At 40.1% G+C, this 27078-nt stretch overlaps 1 protein-coding gene across 4 annotated transcripts in view; it reads left to right on the top strand.

Annotated features, from left to right (window-relative positions):
- LRRTM4 (leucine rich repeat transmembrane neuronal 4) overlaps positions 1-27078 on the top strand; it is a 410871-nt gene that overhangs the window by 171608 nt on the left and 212185 nt on the right. Inside the window, exon 4 of one of the 4 annotated variants that reach the window (XM_054016736.1) lies at positions 22780-22867. The exons of the other annotated variants lie outside the window; for them this stretch is intronic. Coding sequence (XP_053872711.1) covers positions 22780-22794 — 15 coding nt within the window. The 3' untranslated portion in view covers positions 22795-22867. Of the gene's footprint in view, positions 1-22779; positions 22868-27078 lie in introns of those variants that run through there. 4 annotated transcript variants of the gene reach the window in all.

The following is a 27078-nucleotide window of genomic DNA, read 5'->3' as shown; positions in this document are numbered from 1 at the left end:
CCACAGTGACATCTTTTGCTCTGTTTTCTTCATATTGATGGAGTGAGTTCTTTAGTTGTCAGGTACCATAGACCTTGAGAGTTTTTGCTGTTGAGATCATTCTGAATTAAAATATCCTTTGTTAGAGATAGCATCACAGACGTTGAAAAAGAATTAGCAAAGATCTTAATATTCGTAGGATAGACAAACTGAATGAAAACTGAAAGTATTATTTAAATTACCATTTGCAGACTGGTTAATAATAATTAGCACTTCTTTAGTGACTATTTCAGTGCACTTTGGATATGTTAATAAGTTAATTACACTCAAGGACCACCCAAGCATCTTATAAGTCTTTCATATTATCATAGTTATATTGTAAGCTCTTTGGGGGCAGGGACCATGTTTTTGTTCGGTGTTTGTATAGTCCCATGGTCCATGACTGGGGCTCTGAGGTGCTATGCCAATACTAATAAAGAAAGGAAGAATAATCTGTATTAGGAAAACTGAGGCAGTGGGAGGTTAAGAGACTTGCACTAAATCACAGCAATGAGTCATTGGCAGAAAAGGGAATGGAACCCCGAAGTTCTGAAGACCAAGTGTTCTCTCACCACTAGACCACACTCCCCTACATAATTTCAGAGCAAGACGTATGAATGAGAAATCATCAGCATAAAAAGTCTATAACCCCTTTAATTCATACCTACCTAGAAATCTTTATTTGACTTTACAATAGCCGAAGCAGTATAAGATGTTTAATATCAGGATCTCTTCCTCATTATTGCTTAATCCTGTCCTCTTGCCATCCTTTCTAATATATTTTAAAAGGCTATTTTGTACTGTTATTGTAACAAAGACAAATCCTATGACACAAGTAAACACCTGTGCCCATATATAATATTCATCTCCTCTGGCATCAACATTAATTCACTGTCTTTTCTTAACCTTCTTGCTCCGTCAGATACATAGAACATCTGCCAGTTTTCACCTTTTTTTTAGTCTTGTCCTGGTCTGTTCAGGCTTCTGAGTGTCATGTTGATGGACTTGGCTTCTCTGTTGTTCTCCTTAATGTTTCTCTAGGTTGCCCTCTTTTCCTCTTTCTAGGTGGTGTCCGTATTATCTTTTGCTGTGGAAATTGTATTGATGGCATCCTTAAACTTATCCTTAGTGTGTCCATCATGGTCATCTTACCATATTTGATGCTTTAGATTAGTTTGCTCTACTTAGAATGCCTGATGTTGAAAGAAACTCTTTTCAATGGACTCTGAATATCATCTGTAGGAATTTCCTTTGTCATGAGTTGATCTCCTTATCAATTTCTGTGGTAGATTTCCATGCAGGGCCGGCTCCAGGCACCAGCTAACGAAGCAGGTGCTTGGGGCAGCCAATACCAAGGGACGGCATTCCAGACGCTATTGGGGTGGCACGTCCAGCTCTTCGGCGGCAATTCGGCGGCGGGTCCCTCCATCCCTCTTGGAGTGAAGGGCCTGCCGCCGAATTTCCGCCAAAGAGTGGAGCGGTGCGATTGCGCTGCCGCTGCTTTTTTTTTTTTTTTTGGCCGCTTGGGGCAGCAGAAAACCTGGAGCCGGCCCTGTTTCCATGACTCTGTTTCCTAAAGGAAGACAGATATGATGATAGTTAAAAATTCATATTTTTGTGTCCTTGTCAATCGTGCTACATTTCCAGATCTTTTCAACTTTCAATATTCATTAGGGGACAGTAAAGCAAAACTGTTCGTACAGATGCTGTAGAAGAAGAGTCACTGAAGTTATTTTCCCCCTATATTCATGTTATTTTTTTTTAAATCTGCAACAAATAATTATACAGATTATTTTGAACAGCCGTGCTCCTCTGATGAACTCAACAGGGATGAAACCAGTAGGCTTCTATAGAAATGGGCCTTGAATGTTCAGCTTTTAATAGAGACACCAGATGACTGAGGGGAATAGCTTTTATTGGACCAGCTTCTGTTGGTGAGACAGACAAGCTTTTGAGTTTACACAGAGTTGTTCTTCAGATTTCAATAGTGAATGATCTCATTTCTATAGCTGTATTGAACCATGCTGTAGAATTCTATACCAGGGATACAATTCTCTATTACATTATACAGCATAAGAGGGTTTGAACAACGTATAGAAAATGTTATCATCTGTTATTAAATCTTGCAGGACTTTTGAGGAGAGATTAATAAGACTGGGATTTTTCAGCTTGGAAAAGAGACTAAGGGGAGATATGATAGTGATCTATAAAATCTTGACTGGTGTGGATAAGTAAAGTAAATAAGGAAGTGTTATTTACTCCTTCTCATAACACAGGAATTAGGGATCACCAAATGAAATTAATAGGCAGCAGGTTTAAAACAAACAAAAGGAAGTATTTCTTCACACAACACACAGTCAACTTCTGGAAGTCTTTGCCAGAGGATGTTGTGAAGGCCAAGATTATAACAGGGTTCAAGACAGAACTAGATAAATTCATGGAGGATAGGCCCATCAATGGCTATTAGCCAGGATGGGCAGGGATGGTGTTCCTAGTCTCTGTTGGCCAGAAGCTGGGAATGGGCAACAGGGGATGGATCATTTGATGATTCTGTTCATACCCTATGGGGCATCTCGTATTGGCCACTGTTGGAAGACAGGATACTGGGCTAGATGGACCTTTGGTCTGACCCAGTATGGCCGTTCTTATGTGTTTCCCACTATTAACTTGCCTAAGCCTGAAAATATTTCAAGTGAATTTTCAGCCAGACTGTTTCACACTTAAGTAAAGAGATTTATAGCAATGATCATAGAGCAAACTTGTTGATATGGTCTCTCAGTAGCTACACTGATGGCCCTTTAAAACTTGCCAGTTGCCTTAGATAGTAAATAAGATATTACTCCATAGATCGGAAAATTGTAGACATAGAGATAAATTGCTTTATCTATTTATCTTAAGTAAAACTAAACTTCCCTAATATGAAGACCAATGCTGAAGTAGTTCTCAAATCATCTTTGTGCAAATGGATCGGAGAAACCCACTATGGAAAAATCCTCTAGAATAAAATAGGATTTTGTAAACATGTCTTAGTGTCCAATATAAGTCACTTTAAACATCTATACAGAAAAAGATCTTTTCCACAGGTTTCTTGAACCTTTCTATATAATTGTATAGCAGGGATGTAATTGTCCATTACATAGGATGATTACCAACACTTATGACTGGGATTTTCAAAAGTGTTTAAGTGATGGGGACCCAATCTCCCATTGACTTTCTGTGGGATTTGGGCACCCAACTCCATTAAGATCCTCTGGAAATCCCAGCCTATAGAGAGATGAACTTATTAAATTTGATAGGACTTTTCCATAAGGATATCTACAGTAGAGAGATTCCTTTAAAATGCTTTTGGTGGATTTTCCATTCTAATCTGGATCATCTCTCTGCAGGTGCATACACACCTTCTCTTTTGCAAGTGTAAGTCATCACTGTTTATTTGTTGATTTATTTATTTACCAAGCAACCACTATGAAGAGTACATAATGGCTATATCTTGGATATGGACTTAATCCCAGATACAAGACAAGATCTGACACACAATCTATCCATTATTAATTATTCTCTTACATGTAGGATGAATTCCATCTCTGCTGTCTTTCATGATAGCCCTTTTTTATTCTTTATCCTCAGCTGCTTGGGTTTACAGGGACATCCGTGGTATTCTTTCCCCCTTCTTGCATTACGCTGCTAAAAGGTTTCATTTTAGCTAGTTTGAAATTAATGTCCCATTGAAAGGAAATTGTCGTCCTCTCTGGCTGATTAAGGTGACAGCTCTCATTGTATAATAGTCAATGCTATTCAGCTATTTAAAGCAGGAATAATGACCATTGACCAGTCATAGAGGTGAGGATTATAATTGTTAGATGAGGCTTGCCATAGCAGTATCACAGGGGCTTTAACTGCTGGGGATGGGGATGTCATAAACAAGGAGGGGAGGTCATGTTTGATGCAATATTTCCTGTGGGCTAGGGGTTGCAAGAGAATTTGGCATGTCTAATGCACCCATCATTGTGGTATCCATGAGCTGCCCGACTAAAGGTTATGGGAAGGTTTTGTCAACTCAAAGATAAGTCAAGCTGAGGGCATTCTAACTGGCATGTGTTAGGGCTTCTCTAGGCTAGGGAAATTGGCTCTCGTGTCACTACATTGATGTGGTCATGCCAGTGCAAACCTCTAACGTAATTGCATTGTACCAGTGCAAAGGGGGCTTGCACTGATCCAACACCCCCTTTCTTACACCAGCACATTGTCTCTCCAACAGGGGATTGCATTGATGTAGCTACACCGGTGTGGAAAAGCCCCAGTAGACAGATCCTTAAAGTTTGGAGAAATTGTCACTGAACAGTAGGAGGAGCTGGCTCATTTGCTAGAGTGGCTCTCTTTTCTCTCCAGCAGCAGTCTACTGAAGCAGTACCCCAGCAAGGTTTTCAGGAGCACAGATATGAAATGAATGACCCTGACCACTTATCCTTGTTACGATCTTATGGCTATTTTCACCACAATAGGGTCCTAAATGCAAAACCACAGTCAGATTCCAACATGAGCCATTCACATTCTTCCTGACTGAAGTCCCCCTTGTATTTTAAGTTGGATGCAGTGCTTTTCACTTCCTGTCTTAAACCATTGCACTGTGTTGTGTGCTCTGTTGAACTATTGCCACCTTCCATCCCAGAAGTCATGTTCACTGGAGCCCATTCTACATCTACTTTGCTGAGTGCTGTGTGATCTTTGGATGAAAGGTGCTCGACATGTCAATCACTGCTATTTAAGAGCTCAGTGCCTCATCTTGCTATGCACTCCCTTTTAAGTCAACTAGCAGTTTAAAGGGTATTCACAGCAATATCCAAGGTGATTTGAATCCTAATGTCATTGTAGCGTAATGGTATACCAAAGAATAGTCTTATAAAATCATGTATTTTATATAATGGAGAGAATAGTTTCCTGTCAAAACCCATTGACACATGCTAATTTGGACTTGTTAGAGTCACTCTTGATTGACTATTTTGTTTCCAGTCATTAAACCTCCTGGAAAAGAAGCCACAAAGTCAGAACAGATGTTCTAACACCTAATGAGAAACATTTTGCTCATTGGGAAGTGCTTCCATGTAATTATTGATATTATATAGATGTCCAGAAGACGGGAGTGGTTAAGAGTTGTTTCTTTATCCTTCGGTCTATTTTGGTTAGGCTATTGTTACTAGAATTTAGTGGGAAAATTCATAGCCAATTATATATTTAGCTTCCCTTATTCTGTTTGCATATTGTCTGTGACTTCCTCAAATATATACAGTCCCCCCATTAGCTCCAGTCCGTAGTTTGTTCACAAGCAGTTTATGTGTAACCAAAATGGCCAGGAAGGTCACTTAGCCCTGGTCTACACTGGGGGGGTGAGGGGATCAATCTAAGTTACGCAACTTCAGCGGTGAGTTGACTGCTGCCGCTCCCCCGTTGACTCTGCCTGGCCTCTTGCGGCGCTGGAGTACAGGAATCGATGGGAGAGTGCTTGGGGGTCAATTTATCGCGTCTAGACTAGACACGATAAATTGATCCCCGCTGGATCGATCGCTGCCCACTGCCCAATCCAGTGGGTAGTGAAGACATACCCTTAGTATTGATTCTGTTCACTATTTGAACAAATGTGGCTCTTTGGGTACATCTACGCTGCAGTTGTGGAGTGTGACTGGAGCTCATGTAGACATACCAAAGCTAGTTTTAATCTAGCTAGCCTGGGTACTAATAGCAGGGAAGCCACAATAGCACAGTGTGGCTAGCCTGCACTGAAGCAGGTGGTGTTGTCATGCCCAAGCTAGCAAGATTAAAGCTAGCTCAGGCATGTCTATATTAGCTGCAGTCACACCCCGTGGGTGCAGTGTAGACATACTCTTGAGCTACATCTACTCAAGAAGCTAGCGGTGTGATTCCCAGCTTGCATACACATACTTGCACTAGCTTTCACTGAGCTAGGGCGAGTATAAATTAGCAGTGGAGCTGTGATAGTATGGGCAGCACCACCATGGCTCAGCTTCGCCAAGCAGGTAACCTCAGGGTTCCGGTGGGTTTGTACTCGCCATGGCTAAGCTAAGCCACAGCTGCCCCCACCGATGTTCCCACAGCTGCGCTGCCATTTATACTCGTGCTGTGTCACATTAAGCTAGAATGAGTACGTGTACACAAGCTGGGAATCAACCCCCTAGCTCATCGGGGAGACGGAGCCTTAGAATCAGGTTTCCACTGCTAATGCTTGCATTTGTGAGTTCAGCATTTTTCTTTCTGTATGTATTCTCTCTACAAAATTGTTGATTCAATGAAAATTCCAGCTGGTGAAATCTGTTGCTATGATTTTTGCAGGTGGTGAAATGAAAAGCTCATGTGTACACATGCACGCAGAGCCCAAATGTTTTTGGATTACACCAGTGCCCAGTGGGCCCAGCTGAGACAGGGGCCCCATTGTGCAAGGAGTACAAACACACAGTCCCTTTCCTAAAGAACTTTCAATCAAAGAGCCTGTCCAGGCCAGGATAAAAAGGTTCACCTGCTAATACATTTTAAAAATACAAATTTTCATGCTAATACAAACAGGGCTTTGGGATGATTTTCAAAGGCATCACTGGCATTTAGGTGCCCAACTCTCAGCACAAGGCAAGATTTAGCAGTTGGTATTACTTAAGACCTGACTTTGGAGCAGAAAACCAAAGAGATTGTGAATTAATAAGGTGACCAGATAGCAACTGTGAAAAAACGGGACAAGGGGTGGGAGGTAATAGGCGCCTATATAAGAAAAAGTCCCAAAAAACGGGATTGTCCCTATAAAAACGGAACATCTGGTCACCCTATGAATTAAGCTCATGGTGCTGTATGGAAAAATCTAATTATCAACAACACTTGAAGGAAAGATACCCCTCATATATGTTAACCAGCTGCTGAGGATTAGTTTTATTGGTATTGTAAAATAACTTTCCCCTTCACCTCTTCCATGTGAGTGAAACTATCTGATTTGTGACACTGATTGATTGGTGTCTGTCCAAAGCCAAAATACCATAATTCTGTAATGCAAATGCACATACAGGCAGGAATTAACTTCCATGTAGCCATCTCCCTCTACCAGTGAACCAAGTCAGCAATTTAAAACTAAGATAAAGAAACAGCACCTTCTCATGGTGGAGGTTCTCTCCGCACTTGTCTTTACAAATCACTTGCATCTTGCCTGGAGCATGCAGGAAAACGTGGACCAAATTGCTTCTTACTGAGTTACAATCTGTTTCCCATTTTGCTCCTGGAGCAGCACAACTACATGCTGCCCTTTGCTCAGAGATTATGGCAAAGCTATAAATTAGCCCTTGAAGAACAGGCACGGTAATAGAATGAGTTGTCAGAGTAAAATCAGAATCAGGACCATTATTTTTAATACCACCGTTTAAGGCGCTGATTTAGGAAAACATGTAATCTCATACTGAGGTCCATTCTTATCCAGGACAGCACTTCATTAAGTATATGACTTGAGTGGAACTTAAAAGCTTTGCTTAAGGTTAAGCATATGTTTAAATGATTTCCTGGGTATGGGTACTTTCCTGAAACAGCCTAAATTTGTAACTGAGAGCATAGGGGGAAGGATGCAGACATGTTCAGGAGATTAGTAATACTTATCTAAGCCTTCTAACTCTATGTTGACATTTGGCACTGGCCAGAAGTTGTTACTGTTTGTTGAGTCTCAGATTAAATTCTCCTGATTGTCTGTGAAATTTGAACTGTAGATATTCCCTGGTTTTGTAGCTCAGTAGCTGTATAGACTGAATGTAGTACTGTAATAAATTAAACCTTTAGTTCTGCATGGTGCTACATAAAACACAAGAGATGTGCTTTAGAATTTGAGTATGTTCCTTTGTTAATTGCAATATCTATTTAGGACATGCATTAATGTCAATATCCTTAATTTAATGGAATAGTTCCTACCCAAGTTATGATATTCCCCCCCATGTAAATTAGCACTGTGCACACATAATGGATATGTTAACCAGATAATGTTTTTAATGTGAAAACTGTGCAACTTAAACTCAAGATTTCTAAGACTCTTGTTTATTTCTATTGATTTGTTCCTCAGAGGAAATTAACAAACACTAAATTTCTACGGTGTGTTGCCTCTCTTACCAGCTCACACTATTAAGCCTCCATCAACTCATGATGTGCTTTGCGGAATGAAAAGTTCAGAAAAGTGATAATGAACTATGAATCCTTTAACCTGTAGGCTACACATTTGAATCTAGGGGCTCAATTGCAAACACTTGCCATTGGATGTAGCACCTACTACCATGAGTAGTCCCATTGGTGCCATTCAGTAGTTTTTGCAAAAATGGGCTCTATTGGTAGTTCCTAAAATTGATTAGGTAACCTCGGTGACATTAGCTGGCCATCTTAGTTCAGTTCCACATTGAAACCAAGCGGTGCTTTCAGAATAGCCAAAGAATGAATGCGTATGGAGAATGACCTCACAGTCAGTCAAGCAAATCTGGGACTTTCTGCAAAATTAGACTAACAACCCCTCTCTATGTTGTAACAAATCTCTGGCCACCTAGAAGCCCATAGCTGTCCCCACATTGCATGCTACTTCATGGTGACAGCAGAGATGGCTCCCAAAGCCTCCAGCTCCAGCAACCTAAAATTCTATCACTCAAGTAAAGGCAAATCACTATGGGCAATCAAGGTCAAAGGGATTTTTGGTACTAGCTGCACAAAATATTTCACACCAATATGGTGCAATATGATGCCTTTGATCTTCATTCCATGACTCTGTTAGAGTAACTTAGTAAACAGGGGATCTGGCTGTTAAATGAACCTCCAGAAGAAATCAGACAAATCTAGACTCTGACCCTTAACCCAAGCAGATCTTTCTGTAACTCAACAAGGAAAAAAAAAAGCCAAGAGACACTATGATTGAAGCCACGAATGATCTCACTATTGCCAATCTATTTTACGTGGAAAATCCTCAGATACTATGGTAATGGGTGTCAGTACAAAACCCTAAGTTAATTAGTTAGAATAGCCAAAACACTTAGGAACATATAGTATGGAACAAACGTCCACTGACTGGAAAATAGACCAGATGATCTACTGGTTCTTTTACATCCCTGGTTTCTCAGAGTCTCTGAAAGCTAATAATGCTGCAGACAGGGATAGATTACTGAACGTACTAAAGGACAAATGGGGGTTTGGTGAAAGCATGTGCTTCTTTCTAGCCTGTTCTTGCTGTCTCTCATCTGTGCCTGGAGGCATAAAGGAATGATGCATTCTCTGCAATAAAAGTAGCATATGTGCTTCGTACTTACTTATTCTGGGCCAAATTTCACCTGCATGCCGCATGGTCCTATTAATTTCACTGGGATTGTATGGAGCATAAGCATGAGTGGTACTTGTCTCCAGTGCACTAAATTTTAAGTGTAGCCAAGATCTGGAATGAAAGTGGTTGGCATTACATGCCTTGGTTAACAGTAAATGTGCATGCGAAAGACTATCCCTGTGAGCAGAGCATAAGAGATTTGTTTAAAATTCTGAGTCTTAAAATTAACAATCACATAAACAAGTCAAATGTCCTGATGTCTATCTCCAAGTTTTATGTTTGGAATCAGGATTTAACCGTGGAGCTTAGTGCACCTTTCACACATACAGCAACTTTTCTTTTTTATGACTATAGCACCTTGAGACCCCAACAGGATTGTGTTTTTAGTGCAATGGGAGCCCATAGCAAGAGACGGTGCTTGATCCCAAAGAGTTTATAATCTAGATAGTCAAGAGAGATGAATAATGGAAGGAAGGGGAAGTGGTGTTATCCTAATTTTATAAATGGAGGACTGAGACAGAGAGTGATGACTTGCCCAAGGACACAAGGGAAGTCTATGGCAGAGCTTGAAATTGAGTTGAGTTCTCCAGTCACCTCCTTGATCTCAAGATCATCCTCCTCCTTCATTGTAGTCAAAGATGCTGGGCCACTCATAGCTCACATTGACTTCACTTTGAGTTGTGGGCGCTCAGCACTTTTGAAAAACAGACCGTTAAATTTTTGTTAGTAAATAACAATTGAATTTTAGAAAGTGCACTGTAGGGGGAACAGTCTTATGTGGGAAGAGAGGTAGGACCTGAATGATTGCTGCATTACTCCACTTTTCCAACAGTGTAATTCCATTGAAATCAATGTGATTACGTCAACATAAAATGAAAGTAATGTAGTGGTGGGTCGGATTCATGGATTACATATGTGCCCTACTAGGTCTCTTCCCTCTGTTTATTTTAGGGTACATAGCTATATTTCTTATATGGCCCTCATGTAGTATCTGAGTGCCTCACAATCTTTGAATGTCTTTTCTCTCACAACACTACTGTGAGGTATGGAGTATAACTTTTAGTATTAAGTGAAATTAATGTACTCTATGAAACAAACCCATTTGTAGCTGCATAGTAAAACCGGCAATTGAATTTTATACATTTGTGTGCTTGTTTTTTCCATGATATTGTACTCTGTGTTCAACAAAATCACCAATTGGTCTCTTCTAGCAACCTTTTCCCATTTTACCACAGCGATAACCCTGCCCTTCCTCAGAATGGACTATGTGGACCCACATCTGCATCTTTACAAAATACAAGTTGTGTTTTCTTTCCCTCTATCCATACAGTAGTATCTAAGGCTTTGTCTTCACTGCCCCCAAAAAGGCGTGGTGGGGTTTTCTTACTATAGGATATCTAATACATGCCAGCTATCCTGCTGTAAAATCCTAGTGAAGACAAGGCTCTGTAGGGTTTACCATGAGTTAGCTAGGCAAGGTCAACATTGTACCATTCCCTTTGTTTGACCTTACCTATTTTCCTCACAGTTCAAACTAGTGCCTTGTCTCCCCCTAGGATATTACAGTAGGATAGCTAAGGTATGTTACTTATCCCACAGTAACACACTCCCTGTTCAAAAGCGCACCACCTTTTTTGCTGTGAAGAAAATGTAAGCATTGACACGTATTTAAAATATCTTTCTCTCGCCTCTTTCCTCACCAGTGGCTCGCTCAGTTCACAAGCTGTGTGTGTACACATGTGGGAGTGACTGGGTGTGGTGTATGTTGTGGTCTCACTTAAGGAAAACTGAGTATTTTAGAAAACAATCTCCCTGTTTCAAATTTTAGCAACCATCTATCATTAAAAAAAACTTCTCAGTGAGTAACTGATTATATTTCCCAAAAGCCTGGTGGTTCAAGACCTGTTTGTACAAATAAAAATGACATCCCTAAACATCCCAATAAAACAAATTAGATTTATTCAGAAGCGTTCAATGAACACATTTTGAATGGGATCTATAATAGGCTTTTTAATTAAATGAATATAGTCATTTCATAGAGACAGTTCTCATTAGTACAGCAGTATTGAGGTGACCATTTCTCTCTAATTGCATTGTATATTTATGTAACGGGCTCTATTTTAGGGTTGGTTTGAACAGATTTATGTGTGATCATGTCTTGACACCTAATGTTCATTCAAAGGTAAAATATCCCTGCTTTCCAATTGAGGATGTTAAATATTCAGCAATATAAATTATTGTTTACCATTGCTTGCCTTGAGTGTTATATGTACACACTGCAGTATAAATGACTGTGGCTATTTAAAGGGATTATTTTTGTCCAACAGATTGAATTCTATTGAATTACATTGATTTCCTGTCTTTCAGGAGACAAGACACTTTTATTATCTGCTACATATTTTAAATTTTAAAGGGACAAGAATATAAATTCCAGTAAGGCTAAGAAAACACCATCTTTATATGACTCCACTTCTCTTCCACTGTGTTTGATGCACAACACAAAACAGTCCTTATATGATTTTATTGATACTTTAACAGCAGTCTTTTCCTGTCTATTTTTCCATTAAAGGTCCCGTGTTGTATTCTCCATCACTTCCAGTGTGTTTAAAAGAAAACAACAACAAATGCTTAGAAGGAAACATGAGCCCAAGAGATCTCTGGTTCTGTAAAGGCCTTGATTTAAGTAGATTAATACACTACTCACTCCTTTGGGTTTCTGGAACTGATTGGGAATGTCCTGCAGCAGAAGCTGAAGTAGTGGATGCTGAGAATCCATGAGAAACTCCAATCACTATCCTACAAATCCCCAGGTAATTTCAACTCTGGCTGTCTCACCACAGCAGCCAAGCTGGCCCAGTTGCCAATGAAATCAATGGGAACTCTGAATGCTCAGCATCTTTGCAATTCAGGCCACTTAGGTGCCTGAATATGGATTTAGGTGCCTAACTTTAGATGCCCACATATGAAAATTGTGGGCTTTGGACCAGATCCACTGCTGCTATAAATTGGCATTGACTTCAATAGAGTGGCTTCCATTTATTCCACTGGAGGATTTGGCCATGTAACAGAGTGCTAGATACTTAGAGCTGACCCTGCACTCTGGTCACAAAGGTACTAACTATTCCCTCAGGGTGCTCAGTGGCTAATTAAGCAGGGGGCTGATGAGATGAGAACAATCAACCCATCAGCTGGGAACAGATAAAAGACAGGAGGGACATGCAAGGGGAAGACTAGCAGGGGTCAGGGATACAGGATCTCAGAACGAGGCGATCTTTCCCTCCCCCTCTAAGGGGGAAGTTTATGTCCATGTTGCTACACCAGGCTGCACTAATGAACTGATGGAGGGGACCTAATAAATAACACACTGGTGCTTATAAACCTGGAAAGCGTCCAGCCTGTTTGTGGTGGTCCGAAGGGCAGAGAAGAGAATCCTATCACAGGCCATTGCACAGAAATTTGAAATTGTAGGGTGGAATTTTCAAAAGCATTTACCATTGACATAATGCTGCTTTCAGTGAAGTCAACTGGAGTTTTACCATTGACTTTAGTGAGAACAGAGCTAAGCCAATGCTGAGCACTTCTGAAAGTCCCAACTCTGGTGTTTAATGAAGGCTGTTTTAATTACCGTATTTACACATGCTACTAAATTGATTTCTCAGCATAACTTGTGAATCATTTGCATGTGTCTAGCAGGAAGAGACTGAGCTTATAATATTTCAGTATAAAAAATGAATTGTTCTTAGCCTTTCATGACATGGAAAATAATATATCATAGTGATTGCACTTAAAAAGTTCATTCCAGTCCTAATCACTGACTGGTTCTTGCAATGTTTCCCATTTTATGTCTAGGGAATATCAGTGGAACCTAAAATATCTCTGAAACTAGACTGAACTTTTCAAGTGCACCCATTGTACCTTTGCAACAGCTTCATAGGTACAGGATTATGGAAATTAAAAGGCTGCAATGAAATGAAATCCTTTGCAAACACACAAAGTTTCTGTAGTCATGACATTCCTTTCAAGTATCATGATGTCTTTTTTCACCCCCACAACAGAAGTTGGTCTTTTGATTAGAGCAAATACTTGGAATCAGGATTTCTAGTTTCTATACTGAGAAGAGCTGGCTGAAAAATATGATTTTGTTTCCAGGGGAAATTTTGACAAAAGAAAACTTGTTTCCATTGGCATTTTCTGCAGAAAATTCTGATTTTTAATTGAAATATTGAAAAGTGAAATATTTTGCCAAAGCCCTCCAAAATGCTGGTTTTCTAGATGTTTTAAGAAATCAGGTGTCTAAGAAATATTGAAATTTCCACAGAAAGTGGACGCTTTTCACACAAAGAACAAAAAAAATCCATGAAATAGTCAGTTAAGACAGAATTTTTTTTGACCAGCTTTAATACTGAGCTCTGCCACTGATTTGTGTTACCTTGGGCAAAACCTTTCCTGTCCTCAGTTGGACCATAAGAGAAACTGGTGTAATAAAATGCACCTAATTCTGCAACTATTGAATTCAATTGTCCTTTATTTGGACCTGGATTGGGTCCTAACAGGGATGTTTTGAGAAGTAATGAGGGCTGGATGTTAAAGTTGTAGGGCTCCACAATCTCTGGGAAGAGGCACCATTTCCAAATGCATATTTCTTGGATTAGATTCAGGTTGCTCCCTCTGATTCATGGGCTCAGTGCCCCCATATTGTACAATATACTCAATAGGGCATGGGGGAGTTAAACAACTGCTGATCACAGGGACTTCTAGTATGATCATCTCTTGCACAGGCTGTGCCAGGAGAGGGAACATTTGCCCATTTAAGGGGAAAAAAGGTGCAGCAGAGTGTTTTGACTCAGCATGTAATACAGTTTTATATGGTTAACTTCTGCAGCATCTTCCTCAAAGCCTTTTGCTAACAGTAGTTAGTTAAATAAGAGCATAAGAATGGCCATACTGGGTCAGACGAAAGGTCTATCTAGCCCAGTATCCTGTCTTCCGAGAGTGGCCAATGCCAGGTGTCCCAGAGGGAATGAACAGAACAGGTCATCATCGAGTGATCCATCCCCTGTTGTCCCATTTCCAGCTACTGGCAAACAGAAGCTAGGGCCACCATCCCTGCCCATCCTGGCTAATAGCCATTGATGGACCTATCCTCCATGAACTTATCTTTTTCATTTTTTAACACTGTTATAGTCTTGGCCTTCACAATTTCATTTGGTGACCCCTAGTTCTTGTGTTATGAGGAGAAAATAACACTTCCTTATTTACTTTCCCCACACCAGTCATGGTTTTATAGACCTCTATCATATCCCCCCTTAGTCGTCTCTTTTCCAAGCTGAAAAGTCCCAGTCTTATTAATCTGTCTTCATATGGAACCCGTTCCATACCCCCTAATCATTTTTGTTGCCCTTTTCTGAACCTTTTCCAATTCCACCAGATCTTGTGTGTATATATAGGCTTCCCATCTGAACCCCAGGCCGTGCTTTATGTATGAATTTTAGAATGGGAAATGGAGGCACAGATGTCCCGGCATGAAAGCATCCCTGTTCACGGAGAACACCTAAGCGGTGCTTAAAGTTGAATGTGCTTTTCTGAATCAGGAGCAGAGCAGTGAAGTTACTTGTCAAAAGTTACATAAACTGTAATTATCTTAGGCACTGAGCACCCATAGCTCCCTTGCAGATCAATTGGAGGTGGACAGCATCTTTGAAAAACAGAACTATAATGAGTCAGTGGCAGAATTGGAACTAAAACCCAGGAATCTCGGTTACCAGTTCTCTTTGCTAAACGCTAACCTCACATTTCTTCTTTCTGGCCACATTGTCTCAGTGGAACATTTGCCTTAGTTAAGACCTGTAGGATTTGACTCTCAGTGAAATGGCAAATCCCCTTGCTACCTAATCGACACCCTGCCTCGTAATCCACAGCTATTATGCCGCCTACGTTTTGTAGCTCTGACCTAATAGATGGGAAGTGTACAGAGTTTTTATTACGTGCAAGAAGAAACGTCAAATTATTTTTATAACCTCTTTGTAGTTCCAATGGCATTGCAAACTATTTAATCTTCAATTCATAATGTCGTCTGAAACCCTTGCTGTGTATGTATATGTAACCCTTATAGCTTTCACCCTCTAAATCATAAATGTGAACAAGTGTAAGTGTACATACACACCCATGCACCCATCCTGGATCCAGGCATCAGTTCTAGGTAGAAACTCTATGGCTTGGACCCATCTCTAATGAATATTTGAGAGATAGTCGAACTGGTATTATATTTTCAGTAGACATAGAGAATGTCTATGGTATAATAATGATAAAAGACACATTGTTTCTCAGTTATTGTTTAAGATATTGATTCATTAGTGCATTTACACAATATTCATAGTTATTAATAGTAAAATAGGGTAAATAAACCTCTGCTAATGGGAATCATTAGTGTTATCATTATACAAATAATTTTAATGCCACTTAATGCCTTTGTTAACAACTGTGAAGGTCAGGAGCATGTTTTCTTTCTTTGTTTCTACATTCCAAGAGCAATACCCAAGGAAATAAAATGTCAATCTTGTTAGCTGGAGCTGGCTTAGAACAAGTGATTGGGCTACATCTGATAGTATTAGACCCTTTGTTGCCATCTGGAAAGTGTTTGAGGAAAACAATCTAATTAGAAACAATTGTGCTCTTTCATCATGTGGTTTCTGTATTACTGTCAAGTATTAGAGGGGTAGCCATGTTAGTCTGAATCTGTAAAAAGCAACAGAGGGTCCTGTGGCACCTTTAAGACTAACAGAAGTATTGGGAGCATAAGCTTTCGTGGGTAAGAAGTGCATCTGAAGAAGTGAGGTTCTTACCCACGAAAGCTTATGCTCCCAATACTTCTGTTAGTCTTAAAGGTGCCACAGGACCCTCTGTTGCTTATTATTTATTAATTATTACTTAAAATATATATATGATCCTTCAGGGTTCTTCAGTGAGGCCCAGATTTTCTAAAGTGACCTCTAAATTTGAACGCTGCAGTCTTTGGGAACCCAGCTTCAGGTACTCAAGTGTGTAAAGCTGAGCACCCAAAAACAGAACCACCCAAAATCTGTGGATAGCTTAGAAAACTTACTTTCAACTGCTGTATGCCTCAGTTTACCCATGCAAGTAATGGAAATCTCCAGAGGCAGGTATAAATCAGTATGGAGATAACGAGGTTAGTTCAATCAGGGAGGGTGAGGTGCTCTGCTAGCATTTGAGATGTGAACACCAAGGGAGGAGAAACTGTTTCTGTAGTTGGATAGCCATTCACAGTCTTTGTTTAATCCTGATCTGATGGTGTCAAATTTGCAAATGAAATGGAGCTCAGACTGGATTAAATAAATAAAATAATAAAATAATAAAAGGTATTTCATTCAAAATGTTTGTATGCTAGTCCCCTTAAAATTCTAATATTGAGAATAATACAAGTTAGAGTTGGAAAAGCATTTGGATCATCCAACACATTCCCATAGGGTTAAAGGGATGTTCCCCAAAAGTATATCTTCAAGCGTCTTATCCCAGACTGTAGCCATAGTCAGAATATCCACGAGGACATGAGATGAGAAAGCATCTCGTGACTGCGAGGGGACTAGACTTTGCTTCACTGTGCTAGCATGAGTTAGCTAGATTACAGTTAGCTCAGATAGGTCTATCAAGCTGCAGCTGCATACCAATGATTGCAATGTAGACGTATCCACGGACCATCAGATCCCTGTTCTATCACCTGATGGCTGTGCCTGACCTTACTGTCCTGTGTACAAATCACTTGAATCCCAAAATCAAATCTGATGTGTGGGTGTATGTGTTTTAGGCCACTGGCCTTGATAATGAGGCTTAATGCAATGCAGAGCATTCTGTGGTGGTGAGAATTCTTTAGGTACTTTAAATATATTTCACTTAAGTCATTATATCACCTCAGTGTGCTCGGAGCTGGGGCTGAATGAGCTTATTGATATATACAGTAGCTTACTCACACATCCACTCAGTTTTACTCACAGCAATAGTACTTTCTAATGTTCCCCCCCATTTCATTATTTCCATTACTTTGAGCTAATGTACATTATTTCTCTCAGCTGTCAAGCCCTTGCAAAGGGTTTCATCCCACTGAGTGTAATAACATTGGGGTTTTTTTAAACTAAGTTGCAGCTTGATATTGGGCTTGCTTTGTTCTTACCGAAGGAAGGGAAAGTACTAGCTAGACTTGCAGTGTGCACGCATGTGTCTTAACTGCACTTTGTATGCATGCTTTCAAGCTGTCAAAAGGATCATCAGAAGCAATTTTGGGGAACAATGTAATGTGTAAAAATGCATGGTCTCAAGCAAGCTCTGTGCCTTGTTTAATTGTCTAATCATAAAAATCTTTGTAATGGTGCCAAAGAGAGAGAATTAGGCTTTTTACACCATTATTTCGATCATTTTAATAACAATCTTGACTGTTTTGATATGACTTGGGCCATTTTCAAATACACATCAGACCTCAGTTCGTTTATATATTTTTAAAAAACTGTCTGCAGCACAGCATTTAGCTATTAATTTCAAGACCTTTACTTCAGTGCGTGGTAGGGTAATTACCTTTATTCTTTATGCTCTAGCAGTCCTGCCTTCTGCATAAAAGTGTCTCCTTCTCCAAAGGGTTATACCCTTCGCTCTAAAAATAAATGTGAGTAGGAGGGAGAACAGGAGAGGAAATCAGATAAGAATTGTGGTGTACAGCAATTTCCTACAGTTTCTGTTGAGCACCTAGGGCCACCAGTTCAGAAAAGCATGAGGGGCTTTCAGTCATATTGAGGGGCAAGAGGAGTGGATAGTGGGGTGTGTGTGTGTGTGTATGTAATACAATTTATGTATATTAAACACACACACTGGCACCATGGTCATTCCTATGCCGTCTCTGGGTCCTAAAATGTGGCATAGGCCCCACTCTTTCTGTAACCTCAATAGCTGTTCCACAGTACACCTATATGTCCTAGATTTTTTTAGTATGGCAGCCATCACTGAATTCTGTAAGATGTTCAGTTACTATAGTGTCAAGTATCGGGGTAGCAGTGTTTGTCTGTATCCACAAAAACAACAAGGAATCCAGTGGCACCTTAAAGACTAACAGATTTATTTGGGTATAAGCTTTCGTGGGTAAAAAAACCTCATTTCTTCAGATGCATGAAGTGAAAGTTACAGATGCAGGCATTATATAATGACACACGAAGAGAAGGGAGTTACCTCACAAGTGGAGAACCGGTGTTGACACGGCCAATTCGATCAGGTGGATGTAGTCCACTATATAACATTATTGGAAGTGGACTACATCCACCCTGATCGAATTGGCCCAGTCAGCACCGGTTTTCCACTTGTGAGGTAACTCCCTTCTCTTTGTGTGTCATTATATAATGCCTGCATCTGTAACTTTCACTCCATGCATCTGAAGAAGTGAGTTACTATAGTGTGAGGGCCATATAGATATTTTGGAAGATAGTCCCTCGGTCTGCAACCCTCTGAGCATATGCATAGGTTTGCTCATCTGATCAGAGTTACATGCATGCTTAACTGTTTTGCAGGACTGGGCCAGGCCAGAGATAATACCAACTGCAGGTTTTCATTGCTGATGAACTCCAGCTGTTTTTATCCTTCTCTCCAGAGAGATACAAAAGTGAGCAAATGTGATACCATAGTTTTGGGGCATTTACTGCAGATTAAAAACTTCTGGGGATAAAACCTGCCCTGCAAGTAGAAGTGATTCCACTTCAACAAGATCTGAGGAGTCTGTATCTCTTATACAGCACATAGGCCAGATGTGCAGAAGCTGCTGTCATTTCCAAGTTTGGTGGAGTTTAGATAGGGTGACCGGACAGCAAATGTAAAAAATTGGTACAGGGGTGGGAGGGTAATAGGAGCCTATATAAGAAAAAGACCCAAAAATCGGGACTGTTCCTATAAAATCAGGACATCCAGTCACCCTAAGTTTAGAGCTGGGCTTTGGAGAAAGACATAGGGTGGATCAGAGGACAGAGAATCCACCTCTGTCTGGATCTACTGACCGTGGAACAGAAATTCATCAAACTCATGGGATGCTGCTGTAGCAGCTTTATAGCAGCCCTGCAGCTACTCACTGGGATGGAGGGCAGATTTCCTATTAGAGCTGGACGGGAAATGTTTTTCCTATCCTGGCATTTTAAGATTTCAGAAACTTTTCCTATCTGAAATCAGGAGAAAAAGTCAAAATATTTGAAATCTGATAATCGGGGCAGGGCGGGAGTTCAGTTCAATCAAAATATTTGATTTCAACATTTTTGAAAATTTGTATTTGAATTTTAACCATTTTAATTATTTTTTTGAAACAAAAACTCATTTATTTTGAACTGGAAAAACACATTTTTAATTCAAAAATATCAACGTGGGATGCCTCAACAGTTGTGAAACTTTTTTCCAAGTCGTTTGCATCAAAACAGATGTTTTCCCACAGTTTTGGTTTGACAAATTGGTATTTTCCTTCCTCCCCCCAAAAAGTGGTATAGAAACATTCCCAATCCCTACTGTTTCCTATCCTTAGTCCCCCAGAAAAATTCCCCATCGCAAAGCCTCCTTCTCAGTCTGAGATGGGAGGATTCACCCTTTTGAAAACATAAGCAAGTAATCCAATGGGGCCCCTGATTATGCAGCTTTCCAGTGCCCTGATATAGCAAACTGGGGTTATAACACATCAAGAGGTTATTTTGTACGGTGGGTTGAAATTATTCCCTGAAAATATATTCCTGATGAAAAATGGGGTTTCATTGAAAATTATTATTTTAGTTGTTTTGTGGGGAAAGGTTGTTTCAATTAATGCCATTGTTTTAGAATGGGAAGTTTTGAATTTGAAATGTTTTTCTTCTCTGGTTTTGAAAAACATGGTTTGGGGTTTATTTTTTTCATTTTTTTGGATTTTTACACTCTCTCCCTTTCCCCCCACTTTTTTTAAACTTTCTTTATCTACTCTGCAATTTTTCAAAACTGTCTCAGCTCTTGCAAAATTTCAAAGTGGCACACTTAATTTTTCAGTAATGAAGGGAGAAGATTTTTGGTTTCATACAACTTTTAAATCACTTAAATCATAAGTGGTGCCTTGAAGCGTTTCGTTCTATAATTTATTTATGACAACACAACTATCCCAATTTCATACCATAGTGAATCTAGATGATTGGCAATCAAAAGGTTGTTTTGATGTGATGATTTTCAGTCCTTTCCAAAGGATTCATTCCAGTGCCATTGCCTTTTGAGATTAACTAGATGCCTTTTTTCCTTTATAGGGAGTTAGTGTTTTCTAGTGAGTGGGACTCAGGACACCTGGGATCTACCCTCAACTTTGCCATCAGCCATTGACTTACTTTGTAACCTGAGGCCCAAATTTTCTAAAGTGACCCCTAAATTTGAATGCTGCAGTCTTTGGGAACCCAGCTTCAGGTACTCAATTCTGGAAAGCTGAGCACCCAAAAACAGAACCACCCAAAATCTGTGGATAGCTTAGAAAACTTACTTTCAACTGCTGCATGCCTCAGTTTACCCAACTGATATACAGATATAACACCACCTATGTCACAAGAGATAGTGTGGACATCAATTGGTGTGTCCAATCCTTCAGTTGCACTGCATGTTTCACACCCAGAGATACTGCAGGATCGAGTCCAAGGTAGATACACTCAGAGAGTCTCAGGAAAGGTACTATGTAAGTAGAAACATACTATTATGAATGACATTGTGGAGTATGGGCATGAATGACATTATCTCCTGTAAGACTTTCTTTCCATCATCCCCTTACAAGTACTAGGCTTATTTCTTTACCAACTTGCACCTCATTTAGTCACATATGCCAGTACAAAGGGAAGGTAAAACATTCCCAGAATGGGGATACCTTGCCCTCACTTTGCACGTTGTACAAGGTGCAAGGCAGTGGGGAATCAGACCCTTGCTTTAGAGTGATATACAGATGTCACTAGCTATCCTGTGCAGAGTTCCCAAGCCACATATCTCTTTCAGCATCATCCACACATCTCTTTTAGACCCTCTTCACATCACTTACCACAAGAGATGATCATAATGCTGTCCGTGTACTAGAAACCACATCCAGATTGCTGTCAGAGGTCTTCCAAGATTATCCAGTTACATAGTTCTCTGAGCCAAGGGGAAGAATATAGTCTTTGTTCTAGAAAGTTAAAATCTCTCACCCCTGGCTACCCCAGATGTGGGTCTTGACTGCTTATTTCCTTGTATGAACTACACCTATTACAGAAAATGGTGGGTGAGGAAAAGGAAAAAGGAGATGTTATTAATCATTGGTGTCTGCTACGGCTGTGGCAATATAATAATCTTCCTTACAGCACAATGCAACATACTTGACCGATGTCATAAAACTCAGGTCATATCTGGCTGCCATTAAAAAGATTTCTCCTCCAAAGGTACTTGCTACCTTCACAGTCATGTTGAAAACTGTTAACCTCCTGTTCATGTTTATTCACTTTGGTTAACAACATCACCCACTTCTTCATTTCCTCTGTGCTTGCTGAGCAAACAGTAGCAGGTATGCTGAACTGGCATTCAGGGAGGAAAAACTGCTGCAAATCTTATTCACAAAAATGGGATATCGTTGACAGGCTTAGATTGTAAAATCTTCTGGGCAGGAACCATCTTTTGGTTGTGAGCGTCTATAATTATGCATTAAAATTATACCATAAAATGCATATTAATGTAGATATTCCATAATGGGCCTAGCGCAATCGGGCCCCCAAGCACTATTACGGGCACTATGGCAGTACAAATATTATCACAATGTACACAAGGATGACTGTAACAGGGTGGCTTGCCTTTTGGGCTGGAGAATCTGGGACTAAGCCAACCCTGATTACAGGATGAGCCCCACCTGTGAGTAATCAGGTGATTCTACTACACAAGACTGTCCAAACAAGGGGCAGACTGCAAAGGACCATCTGGAAAGTCTGGTGGAATGGAACAAACCCTAGGCAGGCGGTGCTGGGAAGCAGAAATTCAGCCCCCAGGGAGGGGTGCTCTGTCCCCCTGAAGGTGGGATGGAGACTCTGTGAGTTTGTTTTCTGTTTTTGAAAGACTTCATGTTGTTTTGGACTTCTGTGAGAGAGCCTGAATTAGGGTTTGGGGCCTGGAGGGACAGGATTCACCTGAGGACTGAATAAATGGGACCTCTTGTGGGAATTGTTTGAATTACCTTTGAACTGTGAGTTCTTCAAGGGTCCTGAGGAAGGAAGGAAGGAAGGGAGGGAGGGAGGGAGGAAGGAGTGGGTGGGGAGGGTGCTTGGGAGGCGGCTGCCTGTGTGAGAGCGAGTTTATGGGTAGCGGACAGGACTGGATGCCATACTTGTCTGTGCCACAGACTGCCTGTGTGACCTTGGGCAAATTACTTCATCTCTCTTGCATTTCAGTTTTCCCATCTGTAAAATCAGGAAGATGATACCTACCTCAAAGGGACACTGTGAGGCTTAATTCATTAGAATTTGTAAAGAGTGTGGAAGTAGAGCCGCTCAAAAAAATGGTAAAGGTGAGAATTATTTTACAACATTTTTAGTAAATTCGGACTTTTTGTCTAACTTTAGCAAAGTGTTTCCAACATGGAAAAATTCTGACCAGCTCAAAAGTGCCCCTGCCAATAAAAAAAATTGCAAAATTTCCTCAAAATTATATTTTTGAAATTAGATATTTTGACCCAAAAATTGTTGAAAAATTGATATTTGGAAAAAATCAACTAGCTCTATGAGGAAGGTTATGTTAATGTTTGTAAAGGTCCCTGGAAGATGATATCAAGAAGTGGGTAGTATTGAAAAGGGACAAACTTTTGATAATGGGCTTACATTTAGGACTGACCAAAGCAGGAAAAATTCTGAAATATCAAAAAAAAAAAAAAAAACTTAAGATAGATTGGTTTAAAAAAGTCCTATTCTTATACTTTTTTCACATTTATATAAATGTGCCTGTCAATCTAAGGGTACTTAAAATAAACAATACATTTGTCAGCACTGAACAGCTGCTAATCCTGTGTTAGCAACCATAACAATTACTCCATCCATCCACCTTCTTGAACACTGCCTCTGAGTAAACAGACAAGATTTCCAACATGCTGGGAAGGTGAACAAGTGTGTGTGGGGGGGAGGCTGTTAGATCAAGGAGGGGAGGAGAAAATAAATTCTGGAGCTGAGAAGCCTAAGTTAATAAAACTTCGCCTCAATCTAGTTCCTTTAACAACTGGGGAGTAATTAAGCCTCTCAGCACAAGATGTAGAAAAGCATGACTATAAACATATTGGTTGTGACATTTTCAAAGTCACTCAGCGCTGGCCTAACTCTGTTTTGATAGACGTCAATGATTAAAAACTCCCATAGGTTGCAGTGAGGGTAGGTACAACCCAGAACTGCTGAATGCTTTTGAAAATCTCACCTTAAGTGGCATCCCAAAGTCACAAGATGAGTAGGTGGCAGAGTTGGGAATGGAATCCAGGCGTGCTGGCTCTGTTGGTTCTACTCTAACCACTGAGCACACATTCCTTTCTCTGTTACTGCAGATGACCTGCAGTAGAACTCAGCAGTTAAGGAAAAAAAACAAGCTTCAGATCCACTGAGAGCAATTTGGAGTTTTCCCCTGAAACGTGTAGCGTTAAGAAAATATGAATATATTACTGAAAAATTCCTCAGTCGGAAGCCAGGGTTTTCATGGAAATGTGTTTGAGAGATTTTCAGTCTTTGAGTGGAACGTGGCAGCTTCAGTTTAGTGAACGGTTCCCTTGGAGAGACCAGAGCTTGCAAGGGAGTCCTATTCAAGCAATTCCTGTCTGCAAAGTGTGTGCAGCCGCTGAGATAATCCTGCCAGCAGGCTTCACTTTAAATGAGTGGACTTCTGGCATTTTTTTAAAACGTTCTCGTGTGTGGACATTTCCAAATTTTGCTTCTGAGTTGAAATCTTCTTGTAAGCTTTGATTTACTTTGATCCCCCCAGGTGTCTAGCTAATGTTGGAACAATTATGGATTATGGATGTTGAGTTTGGTGAGTGGGAAAGCCTTTTTACTGTAGCTCAAAAGGACATATGGCAAGGTTTTCAAGGATGATAAAGGTACGGGGGAAAGTACAAAATTACACCTTAATTATACTAAGCTTTTAAAACACCATCTTCTCTATTTATACTGCATTCACCAGTGTGTGTGTATCTGTGTGTTTTATACATATATATGCATAACATTTTAAAATACGTAGTGCAGTTATATGTTCTCTATAAATAGAATGGAAAAGGAAGTTAAAGATACAATGTAAGTTGAAAAACAAATGGTGGTATGAAAAATATGAAAATCTAAGGTCGACTGGCATGAAGAAATATTTCTACTTAGATTAAGAATGGGCAGGTGGCAAATTATGTGGGAATTGCTATCACATAATTATAGACATGATTTGATATATAACAGGATTGTGCATTTTTTTCTCCTCTCCCCATTCATTCCTTTGCAATAAAATAAGTATGTTTTCATTTTTCAACTATGGTAGAAAGGTTTAGTTACTTGTAACAGGCTGGCAGAGTTTGCCTGACACACCCATCCCTCTTAGCAGATGCTGATCCTGCTAAGAAAGGGTTAAGTGGCTTTTGCTGAGTCATTGACAGATGGCTTAGCAACAGTTATGGATATAAAAGAGGTGGGAATGACTGTCTGGGGAGGGAGGATTCAGTGTATGAGTGGAGCAATACTGAGGGAGGAACCCTAAGATGATTGAAATAGTCTTTGTGTGCCTCAGTTTTCTCATCTGTAAAATGGAGGTTTATGTTCTTTATACAATAAGGGAAACCACACAACCACATAGGCACAGTTGGGTAATACCTTTTACTACCTACACATAAACATGCCCAAACTCCCTACATACATACTGCTATTCTGCTTTTGTTTTTGGAGGTTTTTACAACATAGAACATGAGGGCTTCTAGAAAGCTCACAAACTATTTCAAAAATATTATTCTTCTAGTATATATCATGTGTTGGTATTACTTGTCTCTCTGAAAGGGATGTTGAGTGCCTTAATTGATTAATTATTTGTTGACGTTGTCGTGGAAAGTGCTTTAGAAGAGCAAAGTAGATCTTTGGGGTAGGGACTTTCTTTTTGTTATGTTTGTACAGTGCCTAGCACGGTGGCTCCTAGGTTCTACTACAATGTGAATAATGAAATGTTGTTTTTCCCCTTGGCCAGTGTTTTTGATATTTGTGTAAGTTTTGTACTGAAGGAATCTTAAAAATTACATCACTGAACAGTGTTTAACACCTTGTCGGATATTAAATCTTCAGCTTAGTTTGAATTATTCCTTTAGGGTGAAATTCAGTCCTGTGGGACAGTACAAGGCCCATGCACAACTTAAGTCCCATTTAAGCTCTCAAAATAGGGTTTAAGTGATGCATTGTGACTTTGTGCTGGCTTTCTATACAAAGGTGAGTTTCACCCTGGAAAATTGCAAAAATCTCTAGGGAAGGCTCATTATAGAATTAGCATATTTTGTTTTAAGTGTGTATCTATTCTCGTACAGGACAATTTTCTGTGTGTCCGGTCAGCAATAACCTTCCATGCGGATGTGTACGCAAATGGCAAAAAAAAAAAAAAAAAAAAAACTGGCAGGAGAAATGGAATTTGTAGGCTCAAGCATTGGGGTCGGAGCAGCAGTGCTGTTCCTTGACTCTAATCCAAGGCTAGTATTTGTCCAGAGCCATTGGAGAAAAGAAGTTGGAATAAGACTAGTGCTTGTTGGCTGGATGTAAATTCAACCTCTGCTGCTTTTTTTGATAAAAGGGAGGCAATCTGTTTACTCATGTTTCCATTCAACTCGATGATTCCAGAAATCCCTCCATTCCCTTCACTTTTATGTAGGTTTGACTGTCTACCTGAATGGCTTATTAAATTATACTTGTAAACTTTCAAAGCACTCTCATTAGTGCTAAGTCTGTTTTGCCCCCAAAGAACCCAGTGGCAATATTATTTTTTTAAAGGAAATGGAGCAGCTCTTTGAGTATGAGCTTCAGCAATTCTGCAACTTAAATAGGCAGTTTTACACCTGATTTTCTCCAAGGATGGAAGCTAAATTCCCTCTTCTAGAGCACAGCCTATTTTAACCATTTTTAAAGATCCAAACATATGGTAAGAGTTAATTTGGTTGTGGGAGGGAGACTGGGGTTTAGTCCATCACAAACCAGGCAGTCAGGTTCCAGGCAGTCAAAATGGATAGGAAGGACTGCTTCCTCCATGCCAGCTATAAATCTATGCCCAAGAAAGAGAGTTGCTTATTTAAACTTCCCTATGTCCTGCTGATTCTGAGCATGGGACGGTGCAGTGAAAATGAGTTGAGAGAAGGCTGCACTGTATGTGGTGGTTACAGCTCCTGAGATGTGAAAGGCTCCCACTGACTTCAACGTGCTTTGGTTCAGACCCATAGCTGATGTGAGCTTTTAACAGCTGGACTCTTGAAACTCACTGCTCACCAGAGAGCAGATCCTCAGCTGGTGTAAATGGTCAAAGCTTGTCTGAAGTTAATGAAGCTGTGAAAATTGGCATCTGCCTCCAGATGTCTCAGGAGGTGGGGGGCGGCCTCTGTCCAAGGTGCTGATTGTGCACATGTGGGATATACTGAAACTTACCATCTCACATAAAGGATGTGAGTAAATGTTTGTGTATGTTCATTCAGAAATTATACATGTCATATATAT

Source organism: Malaclemys terrapin, chromosome 2, assembly GCF_027887155.1.
Source record: "Malaclemys terrapin pileata isolate rMalTer1 chromosome 2, rMalTer1.hap1, whole genome shotgun sequence".
Lineage (NCBI taxonomy): Eukaryota > Metazoa > Chordata > Testudines > Emydidae > Malaclemys > Malaclemys terrapin.
This window is presented reverse-complemented; position numbering and strand designations above follow the sequence as displayed.